The sequence below is a fragment of the Engystomops pustulosus genome, chromosome 5 (assembly GCF_040894005.1).
Source record: "Engystomops pustulosus chromosome 5, aEngPut4.maternal, whole genome shotgun sequence".
Lineage (NCBI taxonomy): Eukaryota > Metazoa > Chordata > Amphibia > Anura > Leptodactylidae > Engystomops > Engystomops pustulosus.
Genome location: NC_092415.1, coordinates 166795478 through 166815759, shown reverse-complemented (window position 1 = coordinate 166815759; position 20282 = coordinate 166795478). Strand labels below are relative to the sequence as shown.

The 20282-nt window shown below is 37.9% G+C and overlaps 1 protein-coding gene across 6 annotated transcripts in view; it reads left to right on the top strand.

The window, feature by feature from the left end:
• The window catches only part of CREB5 (cAMP responsive element binding protein 5), a 328890-nt gene that overhangs the window by 209250 nt on the left and 99358 nt on the right, over positions 1 to 20282 (top strand). The window contains exon 1 of one of the 6 annotated variants that reach the window (XM_072153720.1): positions 5661 to 5735. The exons of the other annotated variants lie outside the window; for them this stretch is intronic. Coding sequence (XP_072009821.1) covers positions 5725 to 5735 — 11 coding nt within the window. The 5' untranslated portion in view covers positions 5661 to 5724. Of the gene's footprint in view, positions 1 to 5660; positions 5736 to 20282 lie in introns of those variants that run through there. 6 annotated transcript variants of the gene reach the window in all.

Here is a 20282-nt window from a genome sequence, read left to right as displayed (position 1 = left end):
CTGTGTTAACATTGTGTGAACAAACAGATGCATTAATGTGATGTTAACGCATGTGTTCCCATTGCGTTTACTATGCGTTTTGTAAATGCAAATGTTAACAGTAATGTAAAATCACCTCTCCACAGCTGTTGTAATAGGTTTCAAAATGCAATCAAAACGCAACGTGTGACTGAGCTCTTAACACCACGTGTGACCGCAGCCTCATATCTCGGTCACATGTGTGACTTCAGAGCTTAAAAATGCTGGACACAGCCTCCAATCCTAAATTTACAGTAGTGTCCACTCCTGCCTATAACCGCCTTACGTGGCTTGGGTCTATGTGGATTTGAGACATTTGCAACAAAAAGTCTCAAAAAGAAGCCAAAATTTGCGCCATTTGTATCACGTCAAAAGACACAATCATACATAAGGTGCAAAACAGTATATAGATGATAAGATGGCATCTCAGGAACAGAAAGAAGATCTTGTTCTGAACCTGAATATAACAATAGAAGGTGCAGCTTATTTATATTAAAAAAAATCTGTCTGCATTTGCCACAATCGAAAATGCCTTGCATAAAATTAATGTTTCCAACAGGTTTTTTTTACCACTGTCACTTGTACAACAAAGAGATGCAACTTCATGAAAAAGAGTGTGTCTTTCGAAAAATGTGCATGGACTAAGTGGTAGCAAAAATTTTACTGATTTGTCAACATTTGCTGGCGCAAACTGAAGTAAAGAAGAGTTAAGTTGAACTATATACAAATTCGTTTTACCCTTTACCTTACTACCTTAAAGGAAATCTGTCAACACATTTTCACAAATACAGCTAGTGGCAGCTAAAATTTGTTTCCCTTACATCGCCATAAAGCAACAATATGTTATAATATCTGGCATAAGAGGGGTGTGTCCTGTTCAGCTGGACCCCCCATCTTCTCCCCTTGTCCCATGGCTCTTCTCAGTACTTAGCACCTAATGTCATGTGGATGATGTCATCTAAGTAGCTTTAGTTAGTTACGCTTGCAATCCCTACTCTATGTATGTATCTGATCACATGAAATCACTGCAGCCTCCACTTCTACTCCTCCCCATCCTCTATGGAGGCATGCTGTGATGTCAGGTGATCAGATTCAAACATGGGGTAGATGTTGCAAATGTAACTTGGTAAAGGACCTTAAATGACATCACCCTGGTCACATGAGACAAAGTGACCAATGATGTAACAAAGCTCTGTCTCAATGTTTTTTATATAGCAGCATGTCCTAGTAGTGAGACCTGTCAATCAGGACCAAGAAGGCAGGGCAATGCAAGTAAAATGTAATATGCAAGACCCCATTAATATAACTGGAGTCACATCAGGTTCGTTGCATATAAGTTTAAAACTGATTTTTTAACATTGCATCCATGAAAAGGTACCATTAACCCCTTAATGACCTGGCCCTTTTTTGTTCTATCATTTCCATTTTTCCATTTACACTTCGGTGTACCGAGCCGTGGGTGGTGTAATTTTGTGCAACTTTTCATGACATTATTAATGATATCATTTTTAGGTATAACCTTTTGATCACTTTTGATCACTTTTTATTGAATTTTTATATTTTTCAAAATGGCAAAAAAGTGGCAATTTCGACTTTGGGCACTATTTTCGCTTTAGGGGTTAAACACAGTAAAAAATGTTATTATAGTTTGATATTTCTGGCATTTTTGGACGCGGCAATACCTAATGTGTTTATTATTTTTTCTTTATATTTATATGACTTCTAGGGAAAGGGGGGTGATTTGAATTTTTAGGTTTTTTTAATTCAAATTTTTTGGGTACCCAGGTGGTCTGATTGATCCTACTATATGCTGCCATACTACTGTATGGCAGTATATTGGGATTTTTCTCCTCATTCATTACAATGTACAAATCGCACATTGTAATGAATGGGTTAAAACAAGACAGCCTGGGGTCTTCGAAAGACACGAAGCTGTCATGGCAATGGATCGCCATTCCCGGGCAGTGATCCTTACCAAGGATCGGCATAAGGTGCGATACTATTACGGTGCACGTCAGGAAAGGGTTAAGGGATAAGGCCAATGCTTTTTAATCATAGTCTTTAATGAAGTATTTATTTTGGGTGGGTTAATTTAAATGACAGGTTCTCTTTAAGTTGGACTGGACGTCTAACTCAGCAAGATTTATCATCCAGTGGAGATGAGTAATTTTATGTATTGATGTGATTTTTCAGGTACCAAATCAAAGCCAAAATGTTTCTGCTTCACTTTTGACTAATGAATTAAGATTGTGGCTAGCTACTGCTTTCATTCATCCCTGCACTTGTAAAAATTGTAAAAATTAAGAAAACAAAATAGGGTGTTTTCATGAAAAATCTGTGTTTTAGAGGTCTAGAGGGCGTTATATACCAATTTATATACCAATTTCCAACAGCAGCATTGGTTTGGAAGAGGGAGGAAATAGATAGACAGCCATGTCAACCTAATAGGTCAATCACACATGCTTTCTAACAATTCTCTTGGCTCATAGTGTAATTAATAAATGTATGACTCCATCTCATGCGTCAACTAGGTATTTCACACTTGTGCCTTAACTGACAATGTCATAATCAAGTACTGGATGTGGATAGTTAGAATACAGTTATGTTTTGGGTATAATAAGTTAATAAACCAGAAAGATATTTTACTATGTTATTTTTAAAAGTGAATGTGTCTAAGAACTTTCCACAGCTAAAATGGAAATAAAAATAAAACTACATATTTAGTAGAAAATAGGGGAAAAGGAGATATAGTCTATTGAGTTCTGAGATGTGAAGAGGGTTCGTCATGTAATATTGGATGGCGAGGTCGACAAAAAAAGGAATCCTAGAAAAAGTAAGCACACTGATGACAGAAAACCAATGAAAACAGATTATACCAACCATGTGAAAGGATTATAACATATAAAAAAAAGATGAAAGCTTGACACTGATAGGAATGAATGCTACTTTAATCTTATTTTGTCAGTATTTATATTTTTAAGCATGGGGCCTTGTAGTGTGCATCAGATAAAGAAAGTGGTAACTCGTTTTTTCTTGTAAGGGGTAGATGTTGTTTAGTCACTTTATTATTTGCCTTGTTTTTTTAATAATAGTTCTGCTATGGTTTTCCTCTAATTTAAGACTTAAACAGACAACCGTGGTAGTTCTGTGAATCATGGAGCATGCAGTGTGCTGTTTTATAGACCAATCACAGTGGCGAAGACACAACTCCTGCATCTGCATGGAACAGTAGAGGCAAACTCTAATCATAAGAACAGTTCACCACTCAGGTTTAGCGGGGAAGAATGGACTATCTGCCCCACTATAGTGTCAATGTCAATCCAATTGTTGACACTGTGGTTGTCTCATGAAAAGGGACACTGCACAGTCTGTGATTCATGGAGGGACTGCAATCTACTGAAACAGTCCTAATTCAGTCCTTTAAATTTTCTTGGTTTCTATGGTTTGAATTTTTTTTATCTGGATAAGCTGTTTTACTATAATTCTATAATTTTACTATAATACCGATTTCTCTGTATCACTTAAAGCGAAACTATAAATTTACTGTCAAAAATAGTTTCAGCACAGCTGGATAGAGCCTTTGACAACAATTCCAATGATACCTGTATCCTGCTGCTGGCTATCCTGATATACAGCCTGGTTTATCAGCAGAGTTAGGCAAACGTTTTTATCCTTTATCATTGCTCTATAAAGAAATATAATATGAACACACAGATTTATACTTATTATTGTCTGTTTTATAAAGCTGTCCTACTTACTATAACAATAAATGAATAAAACATTTCCTGCTTTATGTTACTAAAAGTTGAATGATCATGTTATAAAAGCGATTCACTGAAGACTTACTCTACTTTGTTGCTGTTGCTCATCATTTTAATAATACTTGTTTGCAGTCAGTGCAGAAACAGTAGTTCCAAATGGGAACAAGTTATTTATTCACCAAAAGCAGGCAAAGATATTAAAAATGTAATAGGATTCTAACAACAATTATGTTAAAGAAGGTTCTTACCACCTCCACCAAATCCAACTTGTTGCATTCTTGTTCTTGTTGCCACTGTTGTCACTAGGATTTTTCCACTAGTCCCCACGACTTATTGAGTATAAGTTTAGGGTGGGAAACACATTGGCTACAGCCCAGAAGCCTTGCCCCACTAAAGCAATGTCCAGCAACCTCCCCTCACTAATGAAATGCCCCACAGCCTCCACTCACTAATGAGATGCCCTGCAGCCTACCACACTAATTACATGTACAGCAGCCTCACTAATGAAATGGCTAGCAGCCCCCCACTAATAAAATGACCAGCAGTTCCCCCTGAGTAATGAAATTTTCAGCAGACTCTCCTCACTAATGAAATGCCCAGCAGCCTACCCCTTTAAATAAATGTCAAACAGCCTCCCCTCACTAATGAAATGCCCAGCAGCCTACCCCACTAATTAAATGTCCAGCAGCCTCCCTTCCCTGCTCAGCTTCTGTTTAACAGTGTGTGTAGAGACGAGTCCACACGCTCTGTCCGTCCACACACTATAACCTCAACAGGTATGCGGGCAGAGTGCATGTACATGTCTCTACCCACACTTTTTAACAGGAAGCCTAGCAGGAAGAGGAGCTGCAGGGAGGTTCTATTTTATTCTATTCTTTTGTATATACTCAAGGAAAAATTGTTCTAAAAAACTCGGCTTATACTCGCATTTATACGGTACTTTCAGTATCAGTTATTCAGTTTTTTATATCTCTGTTTGTTGTTCGATAGGAAACTACAATGTTTATACAGATCTGTTCCTGGTCATGTGATGTCACACAGGTGCACGGCTAATCACAGAGTAATTAGAGCTATGTGATTTAACGAGCCATGCACCTGTGTGACATCACATGACCAGGGACAGATTCCTATCTACTGGAAGTAAACAAGCAAGGAGAGATTTAGAAAACAGTGAGGAATGAAAATAAAAAGTATATTGGAAACTCTAGAACTTTTCATTATACAAACCGTAATATTTATTTCCTAAAACAGAACAACCTCCTTTTTATAAGGACATTTACTAAAAGTTAACATATATTTATTCTAACCACTGACTTTATGAAATCCTCTAATAATAAGTGATGGCAAGTAGAAACCTGGAGTCTTTGTAAAGCCATCAATTGTATGATTCATTACTATAAGTTTTAGAAATAAACTCTATGTCAAGAAACGTAACCAGCCCCATACATGACATTGACTGCAGTAACCTTCATCAGGATGAGTTGGCTGATGGTGACTGCTCACGGATGGAAATCTATGAATCTCCTTTCTTTATTATTGATCACCATGAAGACCCTTTCAATATGATGTGTTTGACAGCTGTTTGGCTTTTGTGGTCCTGTTTCTCCTAATGTTTATCCCGTTTCCAATGGCGATTGCACCACCAAGTTTGGAACTTCGCCTTGAGCTGTTTTGGTTACGTTGAAGTTTTTTTCGTTGCAGCTCTGCCAGAATTAAATGGTGACTTCACCAGCACTGAGCTAAAATGAGAAGGAGGGGTGGTGTGTGTGCACTGAGAGAGAGGGAGAGTGAGAGAGAGGGCCAGAGCATTACATCACCATCTGGAGGGGAATCAAATGGGAAGGATATGACTCACACAGGCTAGTTAAGCTTTGGCTCTGGTTCTACATACACTCATTCCAGGGCTCTCGTGTTCTGCTCCTCAGCAGGGAATACAGAATCAGTGATGTCCATGAGGTTAGTTGCTCGTTTTTTTCTTTTTTTTTTCATTTATGAATATTTTTCTTGTATATTTGAGAATATGTCTATGCATGCACTCTATGGCATTTCTGTAGGCACTTTTCAAGGAGTTTCTTCATTGTTGTGGAAGAACAGAAGCAGCAGCAGGAGGAGGAGGAGGAGGTAGAGCATTGACTAGAGTGGAGAAGTTGTACATTCCAAGCAAGGGATGAGTAGTCATTAGTGGGTTAATGAGAAGGGACCAATGCTTAGTAAGTGATGTAATGTTGGCTCTGTAGCCCAGTTAAGTAATGTGAGAGTGAAAAGGGTCAGAGTTACAAAGTAGTTACCTGTTCTCCTGGGGGCTATAGTTTATTATCAGTATCAGGAACATGAACTGGCTTTAGCCTGCCATCACTAATTATTCGCAGGCGCCTTCTTTTTTATCTCTTATTAGGAAAAGTCATGTTTTATTGTTGGTTTGGAAAAAAAAAAAGATTGGGGATGTTATCACAGCTGCAAATTATTTTCTGCAAGGATTTGGAATATTAAAAAAAAGCAATGTTGAGAAAGCTGTGCACCTTCTCCGCACGGAGAGGGAAAAGGTGAAAGTTTAAATGGTTAATTAGAAAATGACCTTTCTGCAATAGATTTAGTGATCATTCAGTATTTAGTGGAAGGAAAAGAGTGCGGTTACCTTCCAATGACAATGTGAGTTCCCCATTCTAATCCTTGGAATTTAGTTTTCGCAGACTGAGAAGAAACTTTTCTCCAGCTAAACAATGACTCACCTGAGTAGTAAGCAGCAGCCGGCGTTACACACTGTACGCATCAATTACTGTAGTCTGCTCTGTCTTGGTGCTAATTTTGTGGCCCCTATGTAATTTATGCAGACGTAATCTGCTGTAATCCCCATTTGACAATTAAAACAATTATCACCGGTAACGCCATCCATTCCATGATTGGGAATAATAACAATTGTTAACATGTGTTGGAGAAGGAGGAAGTTGTTTTGTTTTGACTTGGAACTGAGATTGTTAGTTGTTGCAGGACTGAGTTTGTCATTTGGAAACAACTTGTCATGACGTAACCTACTATCCAAACTTGGAATGATATTCAAAGACTTTAGCTCTGCTACATCTATAGAAGGGAACAGGTTAATCTCAAAAAGTGCTACATAAAACCTGTTGTAACTGGCAGGAGGACAGCCCTGTATCTTGTTCCTTTCCCGTTCATCAGGTTTTTTTTTTGTGTGTGTGTTTTTTTCTGTACTTTTAAGCAGTTTGGTAGAAGGAAATCAGTGTAAAAGTGTCATTCAAAGAGAACTCACATTGGCTCCCAGCAAATCAGGATAAAGCTGGGCTGTGTTGTTAATACAATGAAGTGGTGTCTGCAGACAGTGGCTGAATTCCTCGAAGCTCATCTGTGAGATGTCTTGCTGGCCTGACAAGAGAATAACTTGTAGAGGAGGAAGTGTATTGACAGATAGGCAAGTACCTCATTCATTGCTCATGATTCTGTAGCCAGGGTCCTTGTCATGACATAGTGCTGTAAGAGAATTGTTTAGACTCATTGGAAACAGTAGAGGTGTAAAGTAGAGAACACAAGTCCTTGGACCTGTGCACTTGTCACTTTTTATGTCTAGCACACACATAGATGCCATATGTCTTAGGGACTGTAATATTTTAGTCTACTATAAGCATCAGATGCAAGTGACCTGAAAATTGTTAAATCAAACTTTTCATTCTTATACTAATCGTCTACATCTACATACAGTTATTCAAGCATAAAAGTACTTCTAATATTTAGGAACACTTAACTACTATTTTATAATACAAATGTGCTTTGTAACCTTTAATGTCATCTGTATATGTATGAATAAGAAATACATATAATTATACTAAGCTTTATAAAAAAATTAATAACTGGCCTTGTAACTGCAAAACATAAAGTGTAACAGGAATATAGATGTCATAATTTGATCTAATATACAAAAAAAGAAAAACTATTAAAACTATTAATATAAAAATATCCATTAAAAAATATAAAATATTATTAAATATATATATACATATACACAGTTGTATATAGTGAATTAGTAGATTAATAGGGGAATAAAATTGTATGAAATACTGTATGTTGCTGTGGGTTAAAATAAATTAAAAAAAGGATATATGCCAGATGTGAATGTTGTGGTGGTAAACACGTGGGTTTTTGATTGCATGGTTCATATTAGTAAGTCAGTGACTAAAGTGTGTACAATAGTCTTGTACTGTAAGATAATTATCAGATTTTTATTTTATGTGTTAATATGGCCTACAAGATTTTTGGAAATTATATATATATTTCAAGTAAAAATAATTTGACAATCAAATGAAAATAATATTAAATATTAAAATATTAAAATAATAATAATTATTATTTTAGAAAAGACGAATGGTTGTTTATTTGCACTGGCTATTTTAAAAATTCTCTATATGTGAGCAAAGCATATTAAGAGTAATTGTGTGTTGTAGGATAATAAATCAATTATAAAATTAGTAAGAAATATAATTTATTTTTTCTTTATATATATATATATATATATATATATATATGGTGTATAGATATATTTATATACAGTATATATATATGTATATATACATATATATATGTATATATACATATATATATGTGCATATATATACATATATATAAATACATACCGTATATGAATTATAAATATATTTTCATTGCAAGAAAATGTATAGTTTGTGACTGTTCAGTTTTTTTATACTTTATGTACATCTTTATATATAATATATATAAATATATAATATAATATATAATATTATATATATATATATATATATATATATTTAGATATTTTTGTTTTTGTCCATTGGATGCATATAGTTCCATTGTAATACACTGCTCAGATTTAGCATTTATTGTGCTTTTTATGTTAAAATTCTATTATGCTTCTGTTTCTTGGGTTCAGTAATGTAGGAATATACAACACTATTCAGCCAAAGAAGGATTGAATTAGGAGTCATGGTTTCTATGAGCTTACAGCGGGGTTTGTTGGTGTGGTGTATTGTGGGAGGAGCCTAGACCCCTTTATTTTATATTCGGGTAAAGCCTTCCCTTAATAAACCTAAAATAGACCCCCACCAGACAACTCAAATTCATAATAAAATTGACTCAAATCTTAAGCTCTGGAAAGTTTTACGAGCAATACTTTTATAACAGGTTGTGCGTTAGCACATGTGAATTCATACCCACTGCAAGTTCTCCATATTCTCTGTATCTGCTCCAGTAAATGTAGTGTGAATGTAGACACTAGTTTGTAAGAGACTGCTTTACATCTCATTAAATGCTGTCTGGTAGACACTTTTATTATTTCTTTTTTTCTACAGGTTACAAACCAGTCAATGAGACTTTTAGCAAAATGAAATATTCATATGTACCAGAGCTCAGTTTATCATAAATCTAATACTACTACTTATCTAACTACAGTGGCCATGGCCTAATGGGTTAAACTGCTACATCTGGTTTTATTTAATTTAGACTTTATGCTTTTTATATATTTATGCTTTTACTGTCCCGTTATGTGCATATTCTTTTATATTTTGGCGACATTTAGTTTTCTTACTTGTATGTTATAGTATTTTTTTTGCACACTCTTTGAATTTAGTACATCAGAAATGTCCTCATACAGCAGCACTCACTCATTTACTATACAAAAGATGTGGATTTTGTTTATCAATGCCTAAAAAACCCAGGTGATGTTTTAAGCCAAGCACTTGTTTGGTTACTTTATACAGGATTTCCAGTAGTAAAATTCTTGGTTGCATTCAAGAAATACATAAAAACAGAGGAGGTATGCGTGTAATGTGCACTGTATACACTATACATAGTAGACCAGTCAGCTGAGGACACATACTTTGAGTAAGCCGATCTGAACAGCATAACATATACAAATGTACAAATACAATTCTTTTGTTTTGTTTTTTTAAATTTCCTTCCTTTTTACATAAAAGTTTAGACAACTTCATTTTTTGGAACGGGCAAGACCCTATACCTGTGCTTCTAAACTGCAATTGTTGCAAATAACTAAGATGACCCCAATTTACATTGTCCATTTACCACCCATAGTGTAATCAAGCCCTATTACTATCCATATAAGTGACCACAGCATTTGATTTAAAGGGATTGCCCCGCAATTGTAACTTACGATCTATCTACTTGATAAGGAATAAGTTGCAAGTTCCTAATGAAACTCACGCATTAAAGGCACTCTGTTAAATTCTATGGAGCTGCAGGAAATCATCCCCAAAAGAAAGTAATACACATTTATAGCAGAGCTCCATCTAATTTCAGTCCATGGTTCTCCTGCTTGCTTGCCGGCCTGGCAGAAGATGAACAGCATTCTGCAACTTATCACCTACCTTGTAAGGGATACATTTTGTGAGACACCCCCTTGAAAATAAGCAGTAACTTGCTGCTGGAACTTCATTGATGAGATACAAGGAACATGGCTTGTGTTTACTATCTCTATGGCACCATCACATTGACAATGGGCAGTGTATTCAATGGATAGACATGTCCGTTCCCCAAGAGATGTGTGGTTCGCTATTTTAATAATGGAGATTTCACTTGACTCCCGTCCATTAACTTTCAACAAGATAATACCTAAAGATTTGTTTTTTAAACCGGACAAGCTCTTCAAAAGTTCTAGAGTCCTGAATATTCCACAATTCTACTGTATGTATCCGCTAGAATTAATTATAAACCACTATCAATATATTCCTAATGTCTACACTTGATTTGTTTGTACCTTTGATATCCACTTCCAGTACACTGTACAATGTAGACTTTTTGTCTTTCATAAAGTTTATTTTAGAAACACCCCTTTTAACACCTTTGACTCTAAATACATAACTTATACGGTCCTTAGAGGAATGAGCAACCCACAAGATGATAAATCATCTGTAACCATAGCAGAGATGATCAATGAAAATGAATACTGGTTACCTATTAACAGAGTTTGCGTAGAGTATAACATGCACAAAGTTGTGACCATGAATTAAAAAAAGAGCCCGATTACAAAGCCTCAGCAAAGTGACATTGGGACATGTAAGTAGTTGCAGCAATAACTTATCATAAATCACTGTTCATTACATTTATATGCGAGTGCATACTTGGATTGTGTGGACTATGATAGGAATTAGTGACAAGCAGACCCGTAAAAAAATAGGGTTCAATCATGTTCGGCCGAACCCATATTTTAAATCGTTGTTAAGACCCCCTACCAGTGCCACCGGTGCTGTCACTGATCGTGGGTGTTAACTGTTTAAATGCCGCTGGCAAATATCCATGATATTCTATTGTACATCTGTGACTTTTGTTAGTGGGTGTTAATGTCCAATATATTGCCTAAAAATAATACTTTAAAAAAAAAACCTTGAGTGGGTAGACTCAAATGTAAGAAAACATTTATATTTATCCAGATATGGCATCAGTTTCCATCCCGTGTGGGTGAGCAATGCCATACGGAAACCAATGCCAAAACCAATCATGTAGTTTTCTATGGAGCCTGTTTTATCAATGCTTCATCCAGTGCTTTGCCATATACCACATCAGCTATGCTGAACGTTTTTGATCTGGCTATTCTCTCTCTATGGACTGGTTGCATCCTAGGCACCAGAAAGTAATTATCTGTGCTTCTGTAGTACAGACGGTGACCGTAATGGTGTTTGGTTGTGTGGCCCAGTGTGGGACTGAGAATGGTTTTCCATGAACCATAAGGATCGGGTCAATGTTTGATGTCATAACCCTGATATACATGATCATTCTGATCTGACCATCATAGAAATACAGTGTAGCATACTTGTCACAGTTGTATTAGTACTTCCACCAGCAGTAATGTGTATTCCCTCATCATTAGATTTTGACCAAGTATTTGTCACACAAGTTCTGTAATGCAGATCCTTTCAACATCCACTCGGTCAGCTGAAAACAGAGGAAATAAATTGCTGACGTGCACAAGTTCTGATTCTTTCTTTTAGCTGTGTATCTAATGATTTATGGTATGTTGTCTTTTTGGCAGGTTATGGATGTACCTTTGAGACAGGAATATAAAATTGAGCACTATGGATCTAAGCTTATGGCCAAATATATGCACTTGATGTATTAAGAACATATGAAACACATTATACTTTTTACAAGAGGTGTAATTCTTCATTGTATTAGCCTTTTCTCTTAAAGATGTTTGTAGTATAAGGCTCATCTCTTGAGTTGGTCTCTTGGTCTCATATTTTCAAATGTCTGGAATGCATAATGTCTGAAGTTAAAGCAGTCTATATATACATTAGCCACTTGTTTCGAGGGTGTAGGCGAATCGACTTGTTGGGGGGTATTTATCAGGGCTTTTGCATCGGGACACATTGTCATAGAAGCCCTGAAATAATTGCAAATGCTAGATTATTGCTAGCACTTGCGATTATTTTCCCCTTTTTGCCACCTCCATGCCAGGGATCGGCATAGAGTAGGTGCTGCCAGCTGGGAGTAGTAGGCCGGCCTGGGGTGTTCCTGTACAGAGACGGCTGCACTAGCTGCAGCTGGTGTCTTCTCATACATGAAAGGTGCCAGTTGCTCTTATTTCTGCACAGCCACCCAGAGACTCCTGATGTATCTGGCTACCATACACTGACACACGAGCACTGGCGTATGTTAAATACCCCCCCAGTGATATATAGGGATAAGGTTTCCTTAAGGGATAGAAAGACTTTAATTTAGGGTTCATGGTAAGATTGTATATTTGATATATTATTATAAAGGACTTATCATATCTCCTGACATGTCTGTTTTAGTAGATAAGTGTATTCCCCTTGAAATAACAGTTCTGGATTATCATAACTAAGTATTCACTTGAGCATTTATTACTACTTTGCTAACTGGGTGATGCTCATTCTTGATTAAGGGACACCCTGCAATTGGTTACAGCTACCAAATGATTTATGAATTTAAGGAGAAGGAGCAGATGTTCCTGAATTCTTCCACAGAAAATGCAAATATTTACTAAAAGAGATACATCAGGAAAGATGGCAGGTCCCCTTTAAGTATTCCTTTTAAAAAGTCAACATACTGGTGACCCTCTCTAGTGGTGGCCACATAATAACTCTCCATTTGTGTCACTTTAATCAATTGGCTAACATACATATAGACAAGATAAAAGTTGCTCAAGGAAACTGTAATATAATATTAACTGTGATTGTTAAAATTGAAGACATGTATGATATGTCATGTTTGCCCATCTATTAAGCTATTAAAGTGTCAGTGCAATCTGAAAGCGATATCTAGTATAAGCATCCTATTAGAATCGTATTTAGATATGACAACGTGGGTTATGTGGTTTATGCTATGGCTTGTATTGTGGCATAGCCACTAGATCCCCCCCAGAAAATGAAGATTTCTTCATAATGGATTAAACTTTGGTGACTCATCATTTAGAAATATGAAACTTACTTCAACTTTCATTTACAGATATAAAAACTACTTCAACTTTTATTTATAAATATAACAATTACCGGACTTCAACTTTGATTTTCAGTTCCCTGTAAACCCATTGGACAGTCATCCAGCTTCATGTCTAAGTCTACAGACCTATTGAAGATGTATAGTTATAAGTACAGTATAAGATATTAAAAAATACCAAAAAGTGACCCCCAACAAAATGTTGTGTATTGAATTATTTCAGTCTTCAGTTCTTATACAAAGCTTTAATTCTCTGGTTACATAGACATTTGGAAATACTAAGGAAAGGGCAGATCCTGGGTTTTTTTAGGACTTCAGCACTTGACACACCTATATATTCCACATTATGATTAACCTGATAGTAGATGTTGTCACTGTTCCTAACATGCACAGAACATTTGTCTGGTGCAGAGGTGGAATGTTATCCCCAATAGTTTCAGAAGATCTAATGAGTCAGTGACCTCCTTCCCCTGCCAGGCACGTCTACTGCAGAAACGTGGCCTCTATGGAACAAGTCTCCTTTATATTCTCTCTTAAATATTTAGTGATTAGTTTAATGGTTTACTAACTGGTCTATCTCTAGTCTAAAGGTCAACCCTGGAAGGATTTTTCCTTAAATTCTGTTTCTGGTTTGATCATAACTTTTAAAAATGTTGAAAGAGTTTCAGGATTAAGTAAATGTTCTATTCAGGGGTGAGATGGGGGCGTCTGTATACAGCATCATTCACTGCCAACTCCACACTCAAAGGCAGCAAAGTACAAAATGGGTAAATGTAGAAGGTGCAATATGGTTACTTGGAGGAAGGATAACCTCTGCTGTAAATTTCCTCTTTCCCCTTAGAAATGAATCCTAAGTCTGTGATTTAAGTTTCTGTGACCAAAAAATGAAAGCAGGGATTGAAGAAGCAGGGATTTATTTGTACAATTAGAACTTGATTTCATTTATAGACGCATCTATCTATCTATCTATCTATCTATCTATCTATCTGTCTATCTATCTCCCCTTCTATTATCTATCTATCTATCTATCTATCTATCTATCTATCTATCTATCTATCTATCTATCTGTCTATCTATCTAACTGTATACCTATTGGGAAAAAGTGTAGAAAAATCGGGGTATATAAGACGCTCTACGTCTCAAATAAATTATAGCAATAATGATTTTATTAATTAAGGCGATGCCTGCATCATGCACTCTTTCCCGAACAGCTCATCCGGTTGCTAAACCAGCATTGAAACATGTTGCCCTTATCAATTAAATTATTATTTCTATTATTCATTCTTTAAGTAATGCGTCTATATATCCCCCTTTTTTCTACACTATTTCTGAATATTACTACTCGACCACATCCCAGTACCCATGCACACATGAAGGCACCAAGCTAACTAGTCTCTCTATAGTTTTCCCATTACTTATGTTACTATATAGCTATTATGTATGTATTTTCTGTTTACCTGTATGTCTTTATAGATGTCCAACTTGCTAGAAAATGGAAAATGTACACTCTTCCGATACTCGTTAGGTATCATTTTTACAGTACCTTCCTCTGTTCTGAATACACAGCTTCAGAACCCACATGGATATACTATGCTTTTTCAGGGAAAATGGAAAAAAAACGTGCAACATATAATATTTTCTCCAAAGGTTAATATTTTGTGTGGGGGCGAGCTCCACATACATTTTCATTGTATAATATGCTAGGGACTTTTTCACCTGCAAAATATTGATGACAAATCTGCAGTATTGATGAACTAAAAAAATGGCTCCACATGGGGCCATTAAATGGATTTTACAATTGTCCAATGGTCCAGTGGCTGCTACTAGTCTCAGCAGTTTCTGGTCCCTCTAGACGACAAATGCTTATATCACGTTCATTCTGCCCATGTCCACTAGTGTCAATAAGTGGTCATGTGCCACTTATTCAGACCAGGGATTGGCTCAGCAGACACAACCACCACCACTTGAGCAGAACAAAAGTTTACTCTTCCCAATCCCTTTCCACTCAAGTTCACATGCCACCCAAATCCCAGCTGCACATTAGAACACATTCACATCACGTTTTATGGATATGTTCAGCTTACACGCCAAGAAAGCTGCAAGACTATACGCAGGGCATGTTCATAGACATATAATGGGGCACATTTACTAAGGGCTTTGCGCGGCACTTTCGTCGAATTTTGCACGTACTTCTAGGCTAAAACATCTTGCACAGGTATTTAAGAAGTGTCTGCGCCACTATTGTGTCGTACGCAACCCTTTTGTGGCGCAGCTGCACTGGCCTTCATGAAACACAAATTAGGGGCTGTGTGGTGTATTTAACTTGCAAATTGTGTTGCACGCACTATGTTGAAGGTGCACCACAAAAATGATGGTGTACTCTGTTGAGCTAATGCAGAGAGGCGCCAGATTCATGATTTCTGGAGCGCGATCGTAGTGCATTGCGGCGCGCAGCATTTGGTGCAATTCCTTACTTTCTAAGTAAATGTGCCCCAATGGATGAAATTGTATTGTTTCTATCCCTGACCTCAACTGATCATAGGCTGTGGAAAGTCCTCAGTGATGTAATTGTCCATTTTAGGAAACGGGGGAAACGCCCTGAATATCACCAACAGCCAATCACTGACTGCTGCCAATGTTTTTTTCTCCTCCCACTTTTAGGGTATAAGCATACATTCCAGCTACTATGCATCAGTGTTCGAGTCCAGCGGGTTTGGCCAACAAAAGCCCAGGTTTGGGGATCTGGACGCAAATCCAAACACCTGTGATCAGTGCTTCAATCGATCACAGGTGTTAACTCTTCTCCCCTCACCCACAGGTAATACCCGCTGGTGTTTGTGCTGTCACCGATTGTGGGTGTTATTCTTTACATGCTGCAAGCAAGTACATGCCACAGGCGGATTACCCCAAAACATATGAAGGATATCACATGTGAAAGGTGCCAGCGCCGATTGTGGGTGTTACCTGTGTGCAGGGTGAACTGAACTTGGACCTCTGACTGAAGTCCAGGTTCATGTTCTGCGGACTTAAACTGAACATTGAACTTTGCGGGTTCAGGTCTGCTCATCACTAACAGTGGCCTTTCATTGTAAGGTCAATTCTGGAATCCGCCTGATGTATCCTTACAACAGAAGGCTAAAAACAAAATATAAATGAAGCCTTACTGTGTCTCTCCTGGCATTTGTACTACTAAGGCAGGGAATGAGGCAGAAAACTTATGTTATTGGTCCCAATAGCCCTTTTACATTTTTTGTTATAGAAAACCACTTCAAAATCTCCCTTTTATCTAAACCACCAATGTAGCTTGGATAGTGGTAGGATAGAAAACTGGATACTTGTAATGGAAATCTTAGCTATGTCTCGGATAAGCGTCGTACAAGCGATTATCTCAATATACAGTCCTAAAACATAATATCACATAATTGATATTATTTGGAAATATCTACGCCCCCCCTCTCTATAATACAGTCAATTTTATTTGTCAGGTTTGATCAGAAGGTAGCAAGATCCACGTAGAGAGCAAATTGTAACGCATGAACCTGCTGCTTTACATCGTAGCCCTTGTTTATTTATTTTGCTTATGAAATGCATTATCATATTTCTTCCTAGCACCAAGCCAAGTATGTAAAGTATGTTTTAAATAAAAAAAAAAGATAGGCATAACCTAATAAAGATGTGGTGTTCATTTCCCGAGGAAAAAAAAAATCTCTGGCTCCAGACCAAAAGAAACCTAAATATTTTGCCAGCAGTTTGCAGTTTACAGTAATCCCAGCATATTTCCCTTATTTCTTATATCTCTTCCTAAAACATATGCCGGTATCCTTAAACATAAGTCAACAGAGAGCTGGCAGACAGTGAGATAAAGGTTGGGGTTAGGAGGTTTATTGTTTCAGCAGAGCTGAGCTTTAGTCATTCAAGATGCTGATAACTGTTGTTTGACTTATTCCGAGTGACGCGGGTTTAGGTCACAAATATTTCAGACCACGTTTATTAATATTTCATGCAAATGAGCACAAACATAAAAACGTTGCATGAGGAGACCATTATGGAATTCTCCTATTTGTTTCTTAGAAAGGATTATCTAAAATTACAGGTTTTCAGATAAAGACTTTGTTTCCAACGGCAAGACCATTCTACAGATAATGTGGTTGCACCACTTTACCAGTCTAAGTATAAGGCCCCTGGGCCCCTACCACTTTACTCCTAATGGAGCCCCCACCAGAAATGTCTGACAGTGAGCTCACAGCTGTGAGCCGACTGTCCCTGGGAGTGATGAGCAGCGGGCACCTACCCATACCCAATCAGATTATGCATGCAGTGTGATTTTCAGAACCTGTGCTGCATGCAGAGTGACCTAGCACTGGTTGGTTTCACTGGTTGCCAGCCAAGTCCTAGCCAATCGGTGTTAGGTTTACTTCCTCACTCAGCCCGATCAGTGAGAGGAGAAGAGAGCCGCCAGCCAGGCCAGCAGCTAAGCTAACATGTAATGTATATCAATGACCGGCGTTAGGGGTCAGCAAGCTGGGGATTTGCCCAGGGTCCCCTGTCCTAAAGGGGCCCCCTGCATATGGACTTTTGTGGGCAGAGGATGTATTGCTCTTTTAATACCCCTTGGTTGAATGCCCGGGTGACGATGCTTATCATCTATCTACTGCCTATCTATCTATCTATCTATCTATCTATCTATCTATCATCTATCCATCTAGTTATCGATCTCCTATAAATTGCCTATTTCCTATCTATATATTTAATCATTTATCTATCTACTTTTTTGTCTTTCTATTTATCTCTATATCTTCTATCTACCTATTTATCTCCTATCTAATATATATCTGTCGATCTTCCATCTCTCATATCTATCTACGTCATCTATAAATGTGTATGTATATATATATATATATATATATATATATATATATATATACACACATCTACTTTATGTTTATGCATCTGTCATCTTTCTATAAATCTATACCTATTTTTCTTCATCTGTCTCCTATAAAATTCTCCTACAGTCCCATATGACAGATACTTTCTACACTACTGCTTGTAACTACAAAGTGTTATTATTATATTAGCCTCTTACTGAACGTGACTGGTCATGAAATAGTTTTTTTGGGGGGCCACAGGTTTATTTTTTGGCCCTGCTGCCCGGGGGTTTCCACCTCCCTTAATCCGGCCCTGCTAATAGGGTAATCCATATTATACTTAGGCTATATTCACATTAACGTGTGCCTGTCGTACCGTAGTGCGGCGGGCACGGGTTAGCGCCGGGGAGAGTAGGAGAGGATGAGGGCTGCTCACCCCCCACCCCTCTCTATAGTGATATATGGCGCACGGCGCCGTCCTATCTTTCTCCCGCTTATGGAATGGTACGGTGCCACACGTGTGCTGCACCGTACGGTGCTGTGCGCCCATCGCCTTCTATGGGGGAAGTATGTATACAGCGTTTATACGTCAGCCGTATATACGTCTCCCATACGGCAGTGTGAATGTAGCCATACCCTGATAAAGTTTGAGGTTCGCTGTCAGGAGCCATAATGATTGCACAACCCATTCCTGAACCAAAAGTTTTACTGCCTTTAAGCAGTAACACTACATTTTGGAGCTTGGTACAAAGTTTAAGAGTTAGTAATTCAATGCACAAGACATCTCTTCATCTGAACTGTTTTCTTGTCAGAGCCCATGTGTCTGTGAAAAGAGGTTCATACATGTGTTGCGCCTAAGGTGGGTGACTATCGCAGTACTCCTTGTTCCATCCCTGTATTGAGTATAGCGCCAACTATGAATAATGCCCAGAGTGATGATAGGGAATATAAATAATACATAGAGTGAAGTCATGCTACATAGATAATAATGATAGTGCTGTAATAACTCTCAAAATAGTGCACGCAGTGATGTCATAGAACAAAGAGAGTAAACACAATTTCATGGTACAGGCATAATGCACACAGTTGCAGTATAGGAGTATACAATGACGTCATATCACAATGTCACAATGCACACAGTGATGTCAAATGACACATGCACACAGGATTCCTTGTGACTGTTCCATGTCTGTGTTTGGATCTTTACTGCTCATCAGATTCATTAAAGGAGTTTTCCAAAAAACTAAAGTTAGGCCCTATCCACGAGATGGGGCCTAACTGCTGATCAGTGGGGTGCTGAGACCCCCACAGATCATGAAAAACGAGGGGTCCGATCTCACATAGAGATTAATGGAGCAGAACAGTCATGCGCGGCCGTCTGCTCCATTAGTCTAATGGAGCGACAAGGGGTCCGACTGACCCCTTGTTTTCGCGATCTGTGGGGGTCTCCCACTGATCAGGAAGTTAATCCCGGGGATAGGGCCGTACTTTAGTTCATGGAGAAACGCCTTTAAATTGACTTTGGTCCTTTAATAAATGTTCTTATGTTCTACTTTTTTTTTTTTTTTTAAAGTCTCCCCAAAAGGGTTTCAAAATGTATAAAATTTCCCAGCACATAGACCAGCAGGGGACTGGAGTAACTATGAGACTTTTTAAGGGCCTTTTTGCAAAAGGCGCAAGTCAATCCGGCTTTACACAGTGTTGCACACAGTGGTGGTCATTTACTAAGGGCCCGAATTGTATTTTTCCCGTCGGGTTACCCGAATTTTACCGTTTTGCACCGATTTTACGTGAATTGCCCCGGGTTTTTAACGCACGTGATCGGATTGTGGCGCATCGGCGCCAGCATGCACGTGACGGAAATCGGGGGGGCGTGGCCATAAGAAAACCCGACGGATTCGGAAAAACCGCCATATTTTTGAAAAAAGAGTGTCACTTGATACGCACTTACCTGCACCCAGGATAGCTTGGTGAACTCCAGCGAACTTCGATGGACTTCAGCGCAGCAGCGACACCTAGTGGACATCAGGCACACTAACTTAGTGAATCGCCGGAAAACCCGAATCCTCCACAGAGAACGCGCCGCTGGATCGCGACAGGACCGGGTAAGTAAATCTGCCCCAGTGTTGTAACAGTATATGAGCTATTTGATTATTTGTAACAACACTGAATAAATGCA